The sequence below is a fragment of the Clarias gariepinus genome, chromosome 12 (assembly GCF_024256425.1).
Source record: "Clarias gariepinus isolate MV-2021 ecotype Netherlands chromosome 12, CGAR_prim_01v2, whole genome shotgun sequence".
Taxonomy (NCBI): Eukaryota; Metazoa; Chordata; class Actinopteri; order Siluriformes; family Clariidae; genus Clarias; species Clarias gariepinus.
In genome coordinates this window covers 28,243,792-28,264,270 of record NC_071111.1, presented here as the reverse complement: position 1 = coordinate 28,264,270, position 20,479 = coordinate 28,243,792, and the positions used below count along the sequence as shown (strand labels likewise).

General features: G+C 39.2%; 2 protein-coding genes across 4 annotated transcripts in view; both read left to right on the top strand.

Annotated features, from left to right (window-relative positions):
• Positions 1-9,087, top strand: part of LOC128534532 (NACHT, LRR and PYD domains-containing protein 12-like) — a 68,114-nt gene extending 59,027 nt beyond the window's left edge. For all 3 annotated transcript variants that reach the window (XM_053508995.1, XM_053508997.1, XM_053508996.1), the window contains 4 exons: positions 2,242-2,415; positions 4,714-4,887; positions 5,314-5,487; positions 6,429-9,087. In XM_053508995.1, the coding sequence (XP_053364970.1) occupies positions 2,242-2,415; positions 4,714-4,887; positions 5,314-5,487; positions 6,429-6,495 (589 nt within the window). In that variant the 3' untranslated portion in view covers positions 6,496-9,087. The remainder of the gene's footprint in view (positions 1-2,241; positions 2,416-4,713; positions 4,888-5,313; positions 5,488-6,428) is intronic.
• A 6,167-nt stretch (positions 9,088-15,254) lies between these two features.
• LOC128534529 (NACHT, LRR and PYD domains-containing protein 12-like) overlaps positions 15,255-20,479 on the top strand; it is a 38,399-nt gene continuing 33,174 nt past the window's right edge. Inside the window, exons 1-2 of the mRNA XM_053508987.1 lie at positions 15,255-15,340; positions 16,517-16,691. The gene's annotated coding sequence lies outside the window, so the exon portion shown is untranslated. The remainder of the gene's footprint in view (positions 15,341-16,516; positions 16,692-20,479) is intronic.

Genomic DNA, 20,479 nt, shown 5'->3' with positions numbered 1-20,479 from the left:
ACTCTTCTGTCACACCTACAGCACATCTCACCACTGTCTTACAGCTCTCATACATGTCCTGCAACACTCTAACATACTTCTCTGCCACTCCAGACCTTCTCATACAATACCACAGCTCCTCTCTTGGCACCCTGTCATACGCTTTCTCTAAATCTACAAAGACACAATGCAACTCCCTGTTACCTTCTCTGTACTTCTCCGCCAGCATCCTCAAATCAAATACTGCATCTGATGCTCACCTCTGCTCTTAAACTAGCTTCCACTACTCTTTCCCACAGCTTCATTGTCTGGCTCATTAGCTTTATACCTCTATAATTGCCACAGATTTGCACATCTCCCTTGTTCTTAAAAATTGGCACTAATACACCTCTCCTCCATTCCTCTAGAATCCTCTCACTCTCCAAGATCTTGTTAAACAAACTAGTCAGAAACTCTACTGCCACTTCTTCTAAGCTCCATCTCTATCTTAAATCACTCTAACCTGCTGCCCATCCTTCCCATCTCTATCTCTTTGCCTTGCCAACCTGTACAGATCCACCTCTCCCTCCTTACTGTCTAGCCTAGCATACAAGTCCTCATATGCTCTTTGTTTGGCCTATGCCACCTCTACCTTCACCTCACTCTGCATCTCCCTGTACTCCTATCTACTCTCTTCAGTCCTCTCAGTGTCCCACTTCTTCTTAGCTAGCCTCTTTCCCTGTATACACTCCTGGACTTCCTCATTCCACCACCAAGTCTCCTTGTCCACTTTTTCCTTACCCGATGATACACCAAGTACCCTCCTACCTGTCTCCATGATCACATTGGCTGTAGTTGTCCAGTCAACTGAAAGCACCACATTACCACCCATAGCCTGTCTCAACTCCTCCCTGAAGACTACACAACATTCTTTCTTTCTCAGCTTCCACCACTTTGTCCTCCGCTCTGCCTTTGTCCTCTTCACCTTCCTCACCACCATTTTGTGTTGTCTGGCTACACTCTCCCCTACCAACACTTTGCAGTCACTGATCTCTTTCAGATTACAACGTCGACACAAGATGTAGTCGATCTGAGTGCCTCTGCCTCCACTCTTATATGTCGCCATATGTTCCCACCTCTTCTGGAAAAAAGTATTTACTACTGCCATTTCCATCCTCTTTGCAAAGTCCACCACCATCTGTCCTTCTACATTCCTGTCCTGAAGACCAAACCTGCCCGTCACATTTTCATCACCTCTGTTCCCTTCCCCAACATGTCCATTGAAGTCTGCACCAATCACCACTCTCTCACCTCTGGGGATGCTCTGCATCACTTCATCTAACTCACTCCAAAATTTCTCCTTCTCTTATAACTCACATCCTACCTGTGGGGCATAACCACTAACAACATTGAACATTATACTTTCAATTTCCAGCTTTAGACTCATCACCCCATCTGATCACTCTCTTCACCTCTAGAACATTCCTTACAAACTCCTCTTTCAGAATAACTCCTTCTTCATTACTTTTCCTATCCACACCATGGTAAAACAATTTGAACCCTGATCCTAAGCTTCTGGCCTTGCTACCTTTCCAACTGGTCTCCTGGACACACAGTATATCCACCTTCCTTCTCTGCATCATATCAACCAACTCTCTTCCCTTCCCTGTCATGGTCCCAACATTCAAAGTCCCTACTATCACTCCTAAACTCTTGCCTTTCCTCTTCTCTTACTGCTTTCGAACACGCCTTCCTCCTCTCCTTCTTCAACCAAGAGTAGCCAAATTTCCACCGGCACCCTGTAGGTGAACAACACCACCTTTTTTTCTTCATTGTAGACAGCCCCTTGTAACGTTGGGCGTAAGAGGCAGTGACCTAAGAAGACTTCCAAGGGATAGTTCGAGAAATACACTTAGAAAAGTAATCACTTTATGTAAGATATATCTTAGGAGTCTTCTTAGCGTGCAAAGAGTGTGTGTTATCGAGAAACCGGGCCCTGGTTTGCATTTTATGACTTTAGTTTTTCACCATGTTTCTGACTTTTACTTTTTTGACAATGCAGGCATATACTGTAATTATATACAATACACATCTGCTAAGAGAAACAAAACATAAGACCCGATATGATCATTTTAATTACATCGTTGGAATTGAAATGACACACAAGTGATATCAGTCTGAATAATAACATAATGTGACAAACACATCAGTTTTTAAGTAAGTCTTAAATTAAGATAAAAATCTGGTGATGAGTGTCTGAAGAGTCATTGTGTCTCTCTACAGGTTGTATGAGTGTGATATCTCAGGTGAAGGCTGTGCTGCTCTGGCTTCAGCTCTGAGATCAAACCCCTCACACCTGAGAGAACTGGATCTGTCTGACGATAATCTAGGAGACACGGGAGTGAAGTATCTGTCTACTGTACTGGAGAATCCTCACTGTAAACTGGAGATACTGTGGTAAGATCATCTCTCTGCGAGTCACATGACCTGCTGCTCAGTAAGACACATTCTCTAATAGTAAGACTGAAGCAGAAGTTTTAGGTTCATCATAAAGTCCTGTAAAGGATAATTGTTTCTTCACACTAATGATTTGTCACAGAGTCTTTGGGCCAGCTGTACTTATTTGAGAAACTGCAGAGCAAAACATGACTTGATGTGACTGCAATGTGTCTAAAATTACTGTGAAATTTACTAAAACACTGTAACTAATCACAGAAACTGCACCTGGAACACTAACTAAATACACTGTGCGAGCTGTAGCTACAGGGAAATGCAAATGAAAAATAAAATTGTCTTACAGAGTTGAGAGAGGCTTGTTGTTTTAGTTTTGATTTTTATGTTTGCTTTTGAGATTAAGAAGAGTGAACATAAAGAAAAGGGACCCTACTGCACTGAAAAAAAAATCCTTTGAATTTACTTGATTTTAATGTGTACATTGGTCCCACCTCATCAAAATGTGGCCAAATTACACAAATTTTGCCTGCTAAACCAAAGTATTTCATTCAGGTTAAACTTAATCATTTACTGTAATAGCAATTGATTGTGCAACTGTAATGTAATTGAATTATGTCTATAATACTCCATTATCATTGAAAAGTCTAAATTTCTTAGTGCTTACATTATTCAAATGTTTAATGTAATTTTAATTTTAAAAAAATTCCGTGAAGGAAGGAAGCATAAGACAAACGAAGATAAAACGGAGAATTTGATTTCATATTTTATATTTAATAAAAAACCTGTTTTACACCAGCAGCAACTTACAAATGGGGTCTCAATTTGAAAAGATGTACAAAACATAAAACACCACAAATAAGTATTAATCATATTAAAAAAAATTAAACACCATCAGAAACGTTTGGTGCTTTATAACTGTTTATTATGACTTTAAATATGACCGTTAGAGACGGTTGGTCAGGAAACTCTTGCAGTCAGATGCAGACAGGACACTTTTCAGTCACAAACTGCTGTGAAAAAATACAGGGATAGATATTTAATTAAAATTTATGATACTTAATTTAGCAAATGAACAATATTTATACTTTGTTCCTCTCGCTTCACAACTCATGAGAACAGAACGAAGCGAGAACCGAACCACAAACTAAGCACGCGCATATAACCGTCCGTCGGTATTTTAAGTGTGATTAAGAATACAAGAAATAGCTTAAACCAAAATAACGTGACTAAACATCGCTAAACAGCAGGTGACATTTATGTTCAGTATTTCGTTTCTATTTAGAAAGATGGGAATTAATTCCTGCTTACCTTTTCCACACGCCCGCCAAATGTTTGTCTTCTCAACAGTGTTCTGTTGAGTGTCTTTTCGCAATGTTTGCTCTATTTCTGTTTTTATAGTGACAAGATCTATTTGGTTTATCTCAACATGATTGAATCTAATACATGTTAAGTTGTTGAATTTCATGCAAATACAACATGATTTATCCATGTTTATCTTGGAAACATGAAATTATTATGTACAAAACACATTACATTTTAGTACATGTAACAAGTAGCCAAGTTCCTTTTTTTCAGTGTGGGAGAAGTTAAATATCAGTGCCGTGCAGTGGTAGTTTGGGAAACCTGTAGAGATATTTGAAAATATTGATGCACTACCCCTTCTCACATACACTGATATTTTGAAATAGCTACTTGTGTTGCCTGCCTGTAAAGCAAAGGTGACACATAGGGTTCTCTATCCATTATCTTGCATCGGTCTCATCGTCATACTTTTCTTCTACCTGCAACTCCTATTTAACTATTTAATCATTTATACTTTACATCATATCTTATGTTTCAGCCTTTATTATTTTTGATTTTGGAGCAATATACTGTCACACATCTGCCGAGAGAAACAAATCCTCAGTATGATCGTTTTTACTTAGTCACTTACCCATCATCTATTCCATTTTATCCTATAAACAGTGTCACGTGAGGCCTGGAGCCTATCCCAGGAGACTTAGGGCACAAGGCCGTGTACACCCAGGACAAGGTGCCAGTACATCGCAGGGCACACACACATACAGTCACTTACACACACTACGGGCATGGTGGATTAGTGGTTAGCATAGTCGCCTTCCACCTCCAGGGTATAGGTTTGATTCCCGCCTCTTCATGCATGGAGTTTCCTTGGATAGGCTCCAGGTCCCACCACAACCCTATATACAGGGTTAAGCTGGAAAGCAAGATAAGCTTTTAAGTAATACTTATATTAAGATAAAAATCTGCTGATGGACAATGTGTCATTGTGTCTCTCTACAGGTTATATAACTGTGGTGTCTCAGATGAAGGCTGTGCTGCTCTGACTTCAGCTCTGAGATCAAACCCTTCACACCTGAACCTGCTGGCTCTATCCAATAATAATATAGGAGACTCAGGAGTGAAGTGTTTCTCTGCTCTACTAGAGAATCCTCTCTGTAAACTGGAGACACTCAGGTAGGATTATATACTTAAATATTAATAATACAACATGGTCTAATAATTAACCAGGTCAAAATAATAAACAAATAATTTCTGCATTAATAAAACACAGTGACAGTTGTTCTTGTCAATACTAAATTTACTGTCTGGATTTAAAAAGTACATGAACTAAGAAGCTAACGACCTCTCCAAAAACTAATTAGATGCTTCACAAGAAAATCTGTGAATGCTCATAAAAAACAAAAACTGATTTTGTTAGGATGTGTAAAAAGGAAAAAAAAAAAGTTAGCAAAAACATTTTTAAAGACATGATGTATTACTCAGTTCACAATACGACAAACTGTCTACAACCAGAAGAGAGTCAGTGCTGTTCTTCCTCTGCTTTAGATTAAAAGTGTGAAGAGTCTGTCTGTGCGTGTGTGTGATTGTGTGTCTCTACAGGTTGGAGGATTGTGATGTCTCAGATAAGGGCTGTGCTGCTCTGGCCTCAGCACTGAGTTTAAACCTCTCAAACCTGACAGACCTTTATCTATCAGGAGAAAAAATAGGAGACTCTGGAAAGAAGCTTCTCTTTGCTGTTAAGGATGATAAACATTGCAAACTACAAACACTGTGGTAAATAATGACCTTTTAGATGAATGTAAAAAATAATTGATTCGTTTAATTTATTGCTAGTTTGTGTCACGAACTAACCGGAATGATCAGAAGATTTATCACACTTAGCAGTTAGCCCTTTGTAGCGTGGATGGTAAACCCAAATTCGGAAGCAAGCGAGTAGGCAGGATAACCACGCGATTTAGTCTAAGGACTCTCACAGAAGGGGAGCGAGGGAAAAACACAAATTTAACCCACATCCTTTAAACACACTCTAATCAGAAAGTAGACGCGAGAAAGTGAGTACTCTCAAAATGGCAGACGGACGATCTGAACCGACATGGGCAAACTTCATGACTGAGCAATGTGATGCACCATCTTGTCTCCTTTTATGCTTCCTGTGTTGCAACTGTACTACTTCCGGGTCCTAATGAAAACCTCAGAGCATTACAGGACATTTGTCAACACCGTCAAACATTAAAAAACATAGAAAGTTTGTAATAATTAAATGTTTTTGTTTTGTAACTGTTATATAATTATTTCTAAATTCAATGCAGTAACTTTTAATAGTATTAAATACAGATAAAAACCGACAGTAACACTCCTTCCAGCACCCGACCTCCACACCATGTCTCCTGTCATTCCTGTAAAATTCACCTCAGCTTGTTCTTAAAGTCTGCACTTAAGTATAAATGTAGAACAAGAGCTAAATGACTCAGTAGTGTTGATTATTTAAAAAGCTCCAAAGCCTGTGATTGGATAAGAGCAGTGATGTGATGAGTAAATATCTGCTCATGTTCCTGTTATAACACAGATGTTACTAAGAATGAAGAAATGTTGAATGATTCATTATAAACAGGAGATGATGGTGTTTCCCTTAAAGGAGAGATGATTACATGATGTTGATCATGAAGTACAATACCACAGTCCATTATTAATGCATGTTTTCCTTTTATCTTCAGGATGGGAAGAGAATCTTTGTGTGATGAAGACTCCAGTGCTTCTGCATCTCCATGTTGTTGTTGTTAGAGAACATGCGTTCATCAGTATACACCAATGACACTGTGTCTACATTTTAGTTTACCATCAGAGATCAAGGACTGCAGATAGTAGGGTCTCTTTTTTGTTGCTGTTTTTAGTATTCAAGTAAGTAATTCAAACTAGTTAACTATCGATAATATTGAGTGTCTGATAATATTACAGCTGTGTCATTTAGGCACAAACAATTTATCTCCTCACACCACTGATTAAAGGTAGTGTGTATGACTAATGTGTCATGGAGAGTATACATGATTCCTGTGGTGGAGAGGATGCCAGCATCCTCAATAACAAAAGCTTGCTGAGGACATCTATATAAGTATAACTACAGTATAAGCATACAGTATGTAAAAGTATATTTGTATTGGTGCTTATTCTAAGCTCTCTCTCACGTACAGATTTCAGTTTTTGCTCTTGCATTTAAATTGTGTTTACATCATGGAGGGACATATGTGAACAGAATTTTTGTTGATGTTTCCATTTTTGTGTCAAATTCACATTCATGCATTTTGTTTTTGGCCAAGAGACATCATAATAGACAGCACAGAGTGAATGCATCTTCATCAGAATGTTATGATTGGCCTAGACCTCTCTCATCAGTGCATTCTGAACTTGTGCATGTTCATACTGTTAATATCATTCTGCTTTTACAGAGAACATTACGGGTAATGTTATTTTTTTTTTATATTGATACTGTACTTTTTGAAAAGATCCTGTTCACACGTAATCTAATTACTAACAGTAATTAACTGGTAATTTACCAGTAAAGATGTTAATAATAGGCTGAGAGGGCAACTAAAGAATGTTAAAACTAAGGAGAGCTAAGAGGGCAACTAAAGAAACACCAAACTGTACAGACCAGTTGGCTAAACTTTTAACAAAGCTGACTGGCTCATCTGCAACCTCTGATTCGGATTCAGAGTCAGGCTCTGAAACACACTGTCTTCAGTCAATCCTCCAAAATCGTCTGTGCAAATAGAATCTAAATGCTCATCTAAAAATTTAAATCCCCCGGCACTTAGCCACCACTAAAACCACTCTGGAAGCGGTGACGTTACCACCTCGCCTAGCTTATACTCCTTTAGAGTATGCTATAATGAATTCGGCGCGCGCAGGAGACAGCTGTGCCCGCATTGCGCTCGGATTCTGCATGACACTTAACTTCATACCTCGTGTAGAAAGGAGAATGCTTTGTGGCGTTAAGGCTCCACCCTAAGAAGTGAGGTGAGCTAGGGCAACGTGTTGACGCCGACGGAGGGGTGGTGATGGTGGTGGCTGTTAGGTGTTCGGTGTCCTGAAACACGGCAGGAGGAACCCAAGCACCTAACACTTTGTCCTGAGGATACTGGTTTTCCACAGTGCTTCGTCCTTAAGGAGACATAGCTGGCAGTAGATTCCCCGCTGCCAGCCTTTCTAAAGGTGCACGAACTTTGACACCTCGGCTACATGGGTGTGTTAGGTGTTTGGCATCCTGAACATAGAAGGAAGGGACCGAACATCTAACGATTCACTGGAAACCGCCGTTCTTCGAAACACCAGCGGTGGCAGAGATTGAACCACGGCCTCCTAAGGATGCTGGTCCTCTTCATTGCTTCGTACCTAAAGAGACATAGCTGGCAGTAGGTTCCCCGCTGCCGGCCTCTCTAAAAAGTGAAGCTCTCAGTAGGTCAGTCTGGTATGCCTGCAAAGCCATTGTGTGCAGGGCAGCACCAGGCTGACCCGCTGCCTAAAAAATTTTCTCCCACCAACGAAGATGTAACGTAGGCTAATTGGTGTTTGGCCTGTAGTGTGTGAGTGTGTGTATGTTGCGATGGATTGGCACCCTGTCCAGGGTGTCCCCCGCCTCATGTCCTAAGTCTCAGTTAGTCTAAATCCGAGTGGCTGAAGATTATGGGCATCCAATATTGTGCCTTGCCCTTGTCCTTTGCATACAAAGAGTTCTCCTAATTCTCTGTATCAAGCGCTTAGTCACAATATGAAGGCTGAGGTTCTTTTTACAGATGTTTAATCTGCTCATTGACACAGTAGAACTAAATAAACAGGACAAATATAACAGAAATCAGTTAAACATACAATTACACAGAATACATGCATACAACATTAAACTCAGAAATTAACAAAAAATATCGTCACATACCACTTTTGCCTGCTTGTGAGCTAAGAGAGGGGTTTATCTTAAAGCTTCTTGGTTGGATGGCTTACATTCATCAAGAGAAAATTCTCTACACCTGCACACAACACCATCTCTCGTCTCCTTATGCCGATGACAAAACAGAAAAATGCAATATGGGAAGAAAATAAAACATGACCAAAGTTTTTGTATCTTATTTAAACAAACTGAATAAAAATTACAAGTAACATTATGAAATATTATGTATTGTATAAGATGATATATTTAAAGTCTTTGAAATGATACATGGAGAAACATTATTCTCAAATTGTTTGTCAATTTAGAGATGCAACTTTTTTCACAGATATTCACAGGAGAATCTCTGCCCATTTCTCTAAGATGCTCCTTTTGGACACAGTCATATTATTGATTAGTAAAAATTGACCAATGAGTTGTTAAAACCTGGAGGCATTAATTAACTTTTTTTATGGGGTAAGCCATGCTGTGTCACACTTTTATTTCTTGAAGATTTAGGTATCTTGTTATACCATGGTTTCCGTGCCTTTAAGTTAGTTAACAAAAGTGCTAGATGCTGCGACATAATCTGGCACCCTAACTGCTCATAACGTATTTGATTTCATTCATGGTGCAGGTTTAACTTTAGGCAAATACTTAAGTACTGCCACCGTTTTATTCAATTCTGTCCAACCACTTTTGGGTGGTGCTGTGATGAAATCTGGATAGACATACATACAAACATACATACATACATACATACAGTACTTACATACAGACAGACAGACAGACATACAGACGGAACATTTTCTGATACTGATTTCAAGTAATCCAAGTCACACATTTCATGATTTCATTTATTTTATTTCGCTTTGATGCCTTGATTATGGCCTTGGCATTGTTTTAATAAGTTTTTGCAATAACACAACATGTATTTTTGTACAGAGTTGCATTGATTTTTCTCTAAGATATTGTATAGTATTGATAATAAATAGGTCAAACCATAGTGTAAAGTGTTCTGTAGCACATTCCAAAGATTCTCAGTGAGGTTAAGGTTTGGGCTCTGTGGCGGCCAATCTAGTGTGAAAAATAAATATCATGTTTCCCACACTTCAATCTTCTCTACCTGCAAAAAAATTACTTTTGCACAAATTTAGTGTAACTGTCAAAAAAGCCTTTTGACATTTATAAAGTTATTGTAAATATACTTCAGTATACAAAAATAACATCTGACAAAAAAAAATCTAAAAACACTTAAGCAGCAGACTTTGTAAAAAATAATATTTGTGTCATCCTCAAAACTTTTGGCCACAGCTGTGTCTAGTTTTCAGTTTCACTGATCTTCTATTTAAATTATATTTATTCATTTTAGTCATTTTTAAAGGGGGTGGGGGCGGGGGGGGTATTTATCCAGTATTATACGGTATGTTATTGTACTCATTATGGTTATAAGTCTATTTTGTGCATGTGATGTAACTGAATCAGCATCAGTGCCTGATCAAAAGGAATCTGCTTCCCTCTGCTCTCATCTGGATCACCTCCCGACCTGCAGCAGCTGATCAAATCCCCTCTGAGTGTGTCCATCGAGTCACAGAGGTACGAGGGTTCAATGACCCACAGAAGGAGGAGTACTTCAGGAAGAGGATCAGTGATCAGAGCCTGGCCAATAACATCATCACACACCTGAAGTCATTAAGAAGCCTCTACATCATGTGTCACATCCCAGTCTTCTGCTGGATTTTAGCCGCTGTTCTAGAGAGAATGTTGGGTGAAGCAGAGAGTGGAGAGATCCCCTAGACTCTGACTCAAATGTACACACACTTCCTCATCATTCAGATAAACATCATAAGAGAAAAGTACTCAAAGAAGCAGGAGGGTGATTCTTCTTAAACTGGGACGAGGGCGATGCTTCTTAAATTGGGACTTTTGAGCAGCTGAAGAAAGGGAACTTGATCTACTATGCGGAAGACTTGAGAGAGTGTGGCATTGATGTGAGAGAAGCAGAAATAAGCAGTGTACTCAGGTGTGTGTACGCAGATCTTTAGAGAGAAGTTTGGGCTTCACCAAAGTAAAGTGTACTGCTTTGTTTATCTGAGTATTCAGGAATACACCGCAGCTCTGTATGTGCACCTTATGTTCAGGATGACAAAGAGAAATGTTTTGAAACATAGTCGGTCATTTAATAGAATCTTAGATGTCCACAAGGCTGGTGTAGTTCAAGCTTTAAACAGTGAGACTGGACATCTAGATTTTTTTCTTAGCTTTCTTCTGGGTCTCCCACAAAAGTCACTTTATTTGTGATAGTTAAATTTCTGTTTATTAGTCATTATTCACTCTGACGGAGAAGATAGTAGTATTAGGGGTGCATCCAGACTTTAGAGAGGGTTAGAGAGCAAGAGAGTAGTTTTATTTCTGTAGCAGAAAGTCTGGGTTCTGTAGGAGGAGATAGCCAAGCCCCTGACGCAGGAATTAGAGCCCTCACAGCGGGCCGAATAGTTGTGACTGGGCAGCATACTCGTTCAGCCAAAGCTAAGGCTAAGCCCACCAGAGCACACCTTCTCTGTGCTTCACGTGTGCAACAGATTTTCTTTTCCTCAGTGATGCCCCTGCTGAGAAACCTGAAAGAGCTCTGGTAATTGGAGACTCTATACTAAGGAACATGAAAATAGCTAGGCCTTTAAATACACCAGGGGCAGTGGTTGTGTGTATCCTGGGAGCCAGGACAAAGGACATAGCAGGTAATCTTAGGGCTGTAGGCCAGCATAAGTTCTTAAAGATAGTGGTACATGCATAATGTCTAATGACTATTCAACAGTTAAAAGTTATCTCGATTCACTATCTTGTCTCATTTAAAGTGTATTATGGTAATAATGCACGCAGAGTGTCGCGCTGCCACATTAAACGTATAACATCCACATCAACAGGTTTCCACACTCCTCCCCCTCACAATAACCAATAACCCTGTGTCAAATGTGAAGTCCTTCAAGTTTTTGGGAAATACAATTTCCCATGACCTGAAATAGGAACTTAAAATCAGCTCTATCCTACAAAAGCCCCAACAGAAAATGTACTTCCTTCATCAGCTGTCCTGTGCTCATCCATCACAGTCTGGTTTGGAGCGGACACAAAACAGAACAGGAACAAACTGCAGGAAACATAAAAAACTGCAGAAGAAAATCACTGTGTCAGGGTTAACCCCTAGAGGGCGCCCTGCACCCAGAGACCTTTTTTTCCCGTTATGTTAGGGTTAACCCCTAGAGGGCGCCTGAAGCCCAGAGACTTTTTTTGTTTTTTGTTGATGTTAGAACTACATGTCCCAGGATGCACCTCGGTCTGATTAGATTGCACCTGCAGGTTATTAATAGGAGTGAGCCGGCAACATTCCTCAGATTGATTGTCTGAACGGACGTCCGGTCACGTGGGCAGTGCGGCATTGGGACGCAGCATCTCGTTCCCGCCTTTTTTAGGGAATAGGGTTACAGCGAAGTAACCCGAGACGTTCCCTTTCAAAGGCTACACTCGATGCTGCGTGAAAATGCTATGGGAACGAGAGCCCAACGTCGCCACACTGCGAGTGTCTGGACCCTGCATTGTGTAGCGTGTGCGCATAAGGCTGAGAGGTCTCAGAACTATGTCTTGGAAGCTGACTCGAGGACTCGTGAGCCCGGAGTGACAGGAACATCCAGACTATAAAATTCAATAAATGTGTGCGGAGAGGACCAGCCCGCCGCGTCACACTTGTTGCAGGGGAATACCTCTTGCTAGTGCAATAGATGAAGCAATCCCCCTGGTTGAATGAGCCCTGATTCCTAGAGGCGAAGTGAGCCCACGCGCCTCATAGGAGAGAGCAATAGCATCTCTCACCCAATGTGACATGGTCTGCGTAGTGGCGGCCGCCCCCCGGTTGCGGCCTCCATAGCATATAAAGAGCTGCTCTGATCTACGCCACTGGCTGGTGCAGTGGACGTAAATCCGAAGAGCACGTACCGGACACAATAGGTGAATTTCTCCTGCTCCGAAGCTGTAAAAGGCGGAGGACAGGAGGCTTCAAGAACAACAGGGTGCATGTTTGAAAATTTAACTTTCGGAAGATAGTTCGAGTAAGGATGCAGAATGGCCTTGACTAGCCCAGGGGCAAAGTCCAGGCAAGATGGGGAGACTGACAAGGCGCGCAGATCCCCAATCTTCTTGAGAGAGGTAATGGCCATAAGAAAAAAACATCTTAAGAGTCAGAAGCCTGTCAGGCGCTGACTCTAGCGATTCGAAAGGAGTGTCAATTAGAGCTTCAAGCACGATAGATAAATCCCATGAAGGGGTTGTGGCTCTAGTGGGTGGCCTCAACCGTTTAGCTCCACAAATAAAACAGGCAACTAAAGGGTGTTTTTCCACAGTAATCCCCTCGATTGGAACGTGGCAGGCTGAGATAGCGGCCACGTATGTCCTAAGGGTACTAGGGCACAAGCCCGAGGACAACTTATCTTGCAGGAACTTCAGCACAGAAACAATTTGGCAGTGGACTGGGTCTACCTGCTTCGTCATGCACCAACTTTCGAAAACATTCCATTTGAGGGCATAAGCTTTTCTAGTGGAGGGAGCTCTAGAGATATGCCTGGCAGTAGCTTCCACGCTGGGGGGGGGTTTGTTAGTGGTTCGGCATCCTGGAATATAGCAGGATATAACCGAGGCACTAACATATCTCACCAGAGGCGGCAGAAACTGAACACCGACTCCGGGGGTCATGCTCTTATAGGAAAGAGCGTTGAGTGCCGTTCCCTGGGGGGATTACCCCCACAGTCCTGGGCGCGTAGGCTTTTAGGACTTAGTCTTTGAAAAGAAGACAGTGTGGCGATCTGATCTTTTGGAAACGAGCTGTACCCCAGTCCTTACGGGGGGGTGCCCGGCTGCTGACGCTCTCCTTCTGTGCCTCTCGCCTGGCGAGATTCAGATCTGGTCGAGGCTGGGTGGCCGAGGGCCTCGACTCTTGAGCACGGTGTGGGAGAAATTTCCCAAAAGCCTGTTCATACAGTTTAGCTTCTCGGAACCTAGTGGCGAAGGAATTCACAGTGTCGCCGAATAGGCTGGAAGGTCAGACAGGGGCATCAAGGAGGAATGTTTGAACCTTGTCCTTGATGCCTGTCAGGTTCAACCACAGGTGCCTTTCAGCGGTCACCAAGGAGGCCATGGAACGGCCGATTGCACGGGCTGTCTGTTTAGTCGCACGCAGGGATAAATCAGTAGCCCGGCATAATTCATTGAATGCTTCATGATTCAGTGTGCCTGTCGTGCTCAAATCTTTCAGCAGATCAGCCTGATACGCCTGCAAAACCACCATGGTGTGCAAGGAAGCGCCGGCCTGACCTGCTGCTTGGAACGCTTTCCCTACCAGGGTAGAAGAAGTTCTACACGGCTTGGAGGAAAGTTTTGGTTTCTTTAATGAGAATTAAAGAATAAAAATTGATCTTCTATCTGGGGCATCACCGCTTAACCTCCTGTTTTTGCATCAAAGATGTTCGAATAAAACGAAGTCGATGGTACAAAAATACGGGAAGAAAAAGGATTTCTCCAAGAACGAGATAACTCGTTGTGGAGGTCATCAAAAGGAGGGACTCCGTCTCTCGTGCCTCGGCCAGATCTGCTTGTGATCCCCATGAGTGCAGCGCGGCTCGTGGTTCCCTAAATAACGCGAGGCGTGCGCGAAGCAGCTTCATGGGGAAAAGATCACAGTGCTCACACTCTCCATTACGTCCTTCGAGAGGGTGCTTCTCACCCAAACATTCGAAGCAGAATGTATGCATATCGCTCTCTGAAAGGAAATTTTCACAAGGAGGGGGAACTCTTACTCTAAACTCTGCCATACTATCTGGTGAGTTTTATGAGATTTAATTCTGCTTGTTTTATATTTTTTTATGCTTTGCTGACACACACACGCGCACAATGTGGTGAAGAAAAAGATCTGAGGAATGTTGCCGGCTCACTCCTATTTATAACCTGCAGGTGCATCTAATCAGATGACATCACCTGACCAAGGTTATATAAGCCAAAATTTGGCATGTTTGGTACACACATGCTTCACAACCGGCAACATAAAAGATATTCCCATAGCGTTTTCACGCAGCATCGAGTGTAGCCTTTGAAAGGGAACAGAAAGCAGGATATTTTAGCAAAGTATATTACTGGGAAAAGAAATAAATTAATAAAAAAGAAATCCATTTAACAATTTAAAAAGCTTTTTTATTTCAAAATAAAAATGATTTCAAGGTATAGGTAAAAACACATTGTCTGAATTTTAAATCACATAACTTCTAGAAAAAGTAATACCTCTTTGAAACTGTTCTAAAGCTTCTTAGAAAGTGAAAATTGACCGCAATCTACAGAATACAGAACTAATGCGTTACTGATGCTGCACTGTATGTGATTTAATTAATTAAATAAGCAAAACAATTATAGTTTTTCAGCAAAAAAAAAAAAAAAAGGATAGATTAGTTTAGATTTGCGAAACAAATCCACGAAAAAAAATTATTGATTCAATGAGTCGACTCTTTCCCGGACTTGTTCCCTGAAACGAATCAATCCTCATTCCCAAAGTGAAAGTGTTTCCGCTCAGCCACAACTCCATTTTGTCGGGCGGTTGGAAAAGTTCTTCTTCAAAATCTTTAAAACCAGACATAAACGGGAATAATCATATCACCCAACAAGGGCTGCTAACGGAATGTGAGTGATTTCTGTATTATACACAGCTTTATGTAAAAATGATGCCTTTAAATAAAACAGCTGTAGGAATTCTGCGGCGCGTGATGTAACGGTTACACACTAACCTCACGGGCGGGTACTATAAATAGGCATTTCACTCTTATACTGTTTGGGGGAATATATTTTCCTTAGTGTGAGACAAACAAAATGTGTTTTTAAATTATGTTTAAATATATTTCTCTCAGCTGCCCTGAGATTTCTCATATACCTGAACACATTCGAGATTCTCTCTTCTGTTTATCAACACATAAATACTCAAAAATGACAAGCCGCATATTTTCCTACTCTGGACTGGACAGAAAACCGATTACAACTAAATATATTTTTAAATTTTTTCTCGTTAACCCCTGCTGTAGCAAGATCTTTCAGAAACGCTGTTTACTGGCCCTATACCGATGGAGTCAATAAGGGACCGTCTAAAAAATACACGACTTAGACAACCGTTTTTGATTCTACTTATCTTACAGAAAAATACCTCGCAGCATATCAAACAAATTGGAGTGTTTGGGTACTAAATATTTGTTTATTTATTTGTTCGTTACATTGATTCATGATTATAGACACTGATTCTGCAAATAAAACACAGGTAGTTCGTTCAATAGAGTGTTGTATAGAGACAAATACACTTTAAGACAGCCTATTATCAGTTTCAAAGAATGGCACGATTAAATAAACAAAATTAAATGAAACAACCACTACTAACTAACTACAACCATTTACTTTGTAATATTCAGTTTGATACATTTTGTATTTATTTAAATAATAAATAAATAAATATCATTAATTTCCAATAGCTTTTTCTTCATGTGACTTACACATGTAAAACCAATTATACTATAATCCAGTCTATTATGAATAATATATATATATATATATATATATATATATATATATATATATATATATTTATTTTTTTTTATTATTAATTTTTTTTTTATTGGGAATAAATCAGATCTAGTGAAGCATACAATGTTCTTCATGAAGATTCACATACATGATTTTTATTAAGAACAGTGTAACATTGGTGTGCACCCTAACTTTTAAAATAAATTGTTTCAATCATGTTATTTATATTTTTTCCTGAAACAATAAAATGTTTTTTTGCTGCAGAAAAAACATCTTGTATGTGTGAAACAGTGAAAGGAAACAAAGAAGATGGCGGAAAAACCCAAGCGCAATAGTCATTAACGCAAAAAAAAAAAAAGGCATCTAGGTGGCCAACGCATTATCTACTGAGAAAATATATAATACAGAAGCTGGTAGGACTAAAGAAATTCTAACTACACACCCTAAAGAAACACACAGTGAAGGGGTGAGTACTATGAAATTCCCAAAACACAGTTACAACCCAATCAAAACGCAGCAACAGCGGAGACTGATCACACTGAACAAGCATATTTAAAATACCAATAAAAAGGACAAAGAAAAGGACATGTACTGTATAAAAGAAACAATAAAAAAGACAGAAAAATCTGAACAAGAATATGACATGGAAAGTGACTTTGAATCCTTGGAAAATGACAAAACTGATCTAGAGGCAATAAGTCATTAAATGAGCAAAAATGTTTTAAAAAAGGAGAAACTTTCAAACTGTGAAAAATTGTAACTATGCTCTAATCTGTGTTAAACAATAAGAAAAATGAAATACATTAAACCTTTTTCCTGTATGGGGAAATTAATTTTGTATATATTTTGCTTTATCATGGGGAAGTTTTGTTTTATAATAAAAACAAAACTTCAATAAACATTATTGAATAATGTTTATTCAATAAACATTATAAAAAGTAAAAAAAGAGAGCAGTGCTTAAACAGACAATAGAAATGTGATCGATTGGTCATATGAGTGGGTTGGATTTCTGTTTTGAGTCATCTCACTTCCACCGGTGGGGGAGTTGCCATTTTATTCTCTAAAAACAATTACTCCAGTAACCTATAAAATTGAAGAAAGGATAAAAGGTAGATGACAAAAAAATCTTAGAGAGCTGTAATCTTAAGACCTAAGAGACTTTAATTGCACCACTGCAAATCTTGATCGTAACTCTTGACGGATAAACTCTATTTAGGGTACTAATTGATGTACTACAGTATTATCGACGATGTGATGCATTTGCCATAAACATATGCTGATCATACATATGTTTTGTTCCTGTTCTGCTCTAAAGAGCTGTTTTCTTCTTCCATATCCAGCCATTGTTTCTCTTTTCTCTAGCTGTATAGCAATTCTGCAAAATATGATGATTATGATGTGAAAAGCAGATTTTGTTCAAAGCATGAACAAAAAATGAAAACCTTCGAGTGGGAAAAACTTGGTAAATGATTGCATCATTAAATTGCATCATCTGCAGATTTTACAAGTAAACAAGAAATAAACTAAAGAAAATATTAGATATGATCTGGCTAAAAAAAGTACAATGTAGTACTTTGATATTATGAAGTTTGTGTATGGCTTTGCAACATGCAGCATTAATTAAATGACATCTTAAAAATATACATCAATATGAAAAGCAAACATGCACTAGATAATAGAACTTATATATTTTGTCATAAATCTTCTCAGTAAAATATAAAAGTGCAGCATAATGTTAAGTGATTAGGTATAAGGGTTGGCATTAATAAAAGTAATTGTAATGAATTAAATAAAGTATGCTAAAGTGAAATTCCACACATGCATCTTTGGTCAACATTCACACGTGCAAATTGATGCAAATAAAATTCCCACCCATTAAGTTAGGAATTTTGTGTTTTTTGCTTGAAGCTTCTGTTTTTGAAAATTATTGGCTCCATTCTTTATATGAATGACGTTTGGCTTGCTGCTGTATTGTCTTTCCACATGAAAACACACAAGGAGTGCAGTACAGTGAAAAGACATTAACTAACTGGCTGAACATCCCGACAGGGGCATACAGCAGCAAGTAGTAGCCATCATGGCTGAAAGGTATTTAAAAGACATCACACCATAAAAAAACAAAGAGTAAGAGTAACAGAACATCAGAATGTTCCAAAATATTGAGTGTTCCATAAGAACTTCAAGATCCCTGAGATCTACATGTGGTGTTGCTGCTGCACGTACTAGAGCTAAAGCCAAGGCTGCACGAGTTTTACCTTTCTTTGCAGAGGGAGAAAATTGCAAGTAAGGTGGACAAAGCACAACTATAGGCTTACTTGGAAGCCCTGAATCTACAAAAAGAGACTGCAGCTGCTAATGCAGAATCAGTGTTTGAGGATAAGGAGTTGCATGACAGGAAAAGTCATTCTACATCAGCACAAAGCATAGATAAGTGTGTTTGTGATTATGTCAGAGACAAAGCTACATATTTCACTGAGCGGCTTACTTAGCTACGGATCATTATCATGATTGATAATCTGAACCAGACCAAGGAATAGCACGAAATATAGTAATGATATTCAGTATGTCATATTTGATGCATTCCTTCTCTTCATCTCTAAACGAGTCAAATATGCGAAAAGGAAAACTCTCAAGAAACATGAAAGAGGAGTCAGCAGAAAGACTAGTCAGTAATAAATGGCAGAAACAGCTCCAGTTTAGTGCTGTATTAAGCCATTTGCCCCAACACTAGTGTAGTAACATATCTTGCACGTCATTAGCAGGTGAGCAGTGGTTTAACATGCTTTGATTATCGCTCTGAAAGTTATAGAGCGTAGAGTGCCATATTCATTAATACAACAAATGTTGTTAAATATGTGAGACAGCATAGGGTAGTTCACATAGGAAACCCAGACACAGCTTTAAAAATGGTCTGGAACGGACTTGGTGTATGTTACAGGATATCTGAAGTTATTTAAAGTAACTATACTTACTAAAGTAAGTATACTTTCAAATGTTAGAAAAATTACAAAGGAACAGTTTGGCGTCTCTTACCCTTCTTTCTCGTTCTTTGCATGATTTGGCGAGATTGCAATTGAAATCAGTAATGTTTCCAGCTTTGCCTTTTCTAGCCTTTTAACTTTGCTGCAGCTCAAAATTTGCTGCGGTATTCAATTTAAAATAATTTTATTTTAGTTTGTCATTTTTTTTTATTTAATTCTAAATTTAAAGATTATGGAGATCTTGTAACATTAAAATAAAAGTGCTTAATTTTTTTGTCCCTCAAAATATGAATCACAACCACTGATGTGCGACACCCACCAGCATGCAATTAATTCAGCTTTTCGAGCCTAAGTATTATTCAGGTTAACAGCTGACTGCATGCTCTAGTACACGCGATGAAAGGATGATGGCACACAAACCAAAGTTTTGGTTTGCTGCAGGTGAATAATTTCAATTCAATTCAAGGTAATTTTATGTGTATAGCACTTTTGGTTAAATTGACATTGTCGCAATGCATCTTTACACAATCAAAAGACAACCGTAATTTAACCATAATCAACTATAATTTAAGCTCTGCTTCTGATTTCAGAAATAGGAGGGGAACTCAAATAGACATTAAGTATTTTATTTGAAAGTAACCTTCAATGCAGCAGAGTTTAAAATGTTTTTGTTGCCGAAATAAAGTTGTTTTCTCTGTAACAATTCATTAATTTCATAAATGCAACACAATATAGTTTTATTTTTCATACACAGCATAAAGGAAAAATCAATATGTATTGTTATCTTTATTTTTTATTGTTTTGTGGCTCCCGGTGTTTTCTTTTCTGTTGAAATGGGTCCAAATGGCTCTTTGAGTGGTTATGGTTGCCGACCCCTGGACTAGGAGATGTGCACAAGTCCAATATTTCCAGTTTCAAGACAAATATTTTAGAAAATGGAATAAAAGGTTGCCTGACTTTGAAATCAACTGCAACACAAGCAAAGAAAATCTAGCCAAGACTCCAGGATGTTTTTCAGGATGAATAAACAGTTGGGTGGCACCTCTTCCCTTTAGTTCTTCCAGGCCTGTTCTTCTAAACAATAGAGGTCAAGCTTTAAGCTGCCTCTCTTTCTCGTACCTTAGAACGGAAGCCAGATATAAAAGTTTGTAACCTTGCAAACACTGTTCAAAAATGATCATGGAGAACAAGCAGTTCCACTACTAAAGGGAAAGTAGTGCGGGTACTTATCTCTGTTCGGAGCATATCACCAAAAAAAATCATTGGGATGGC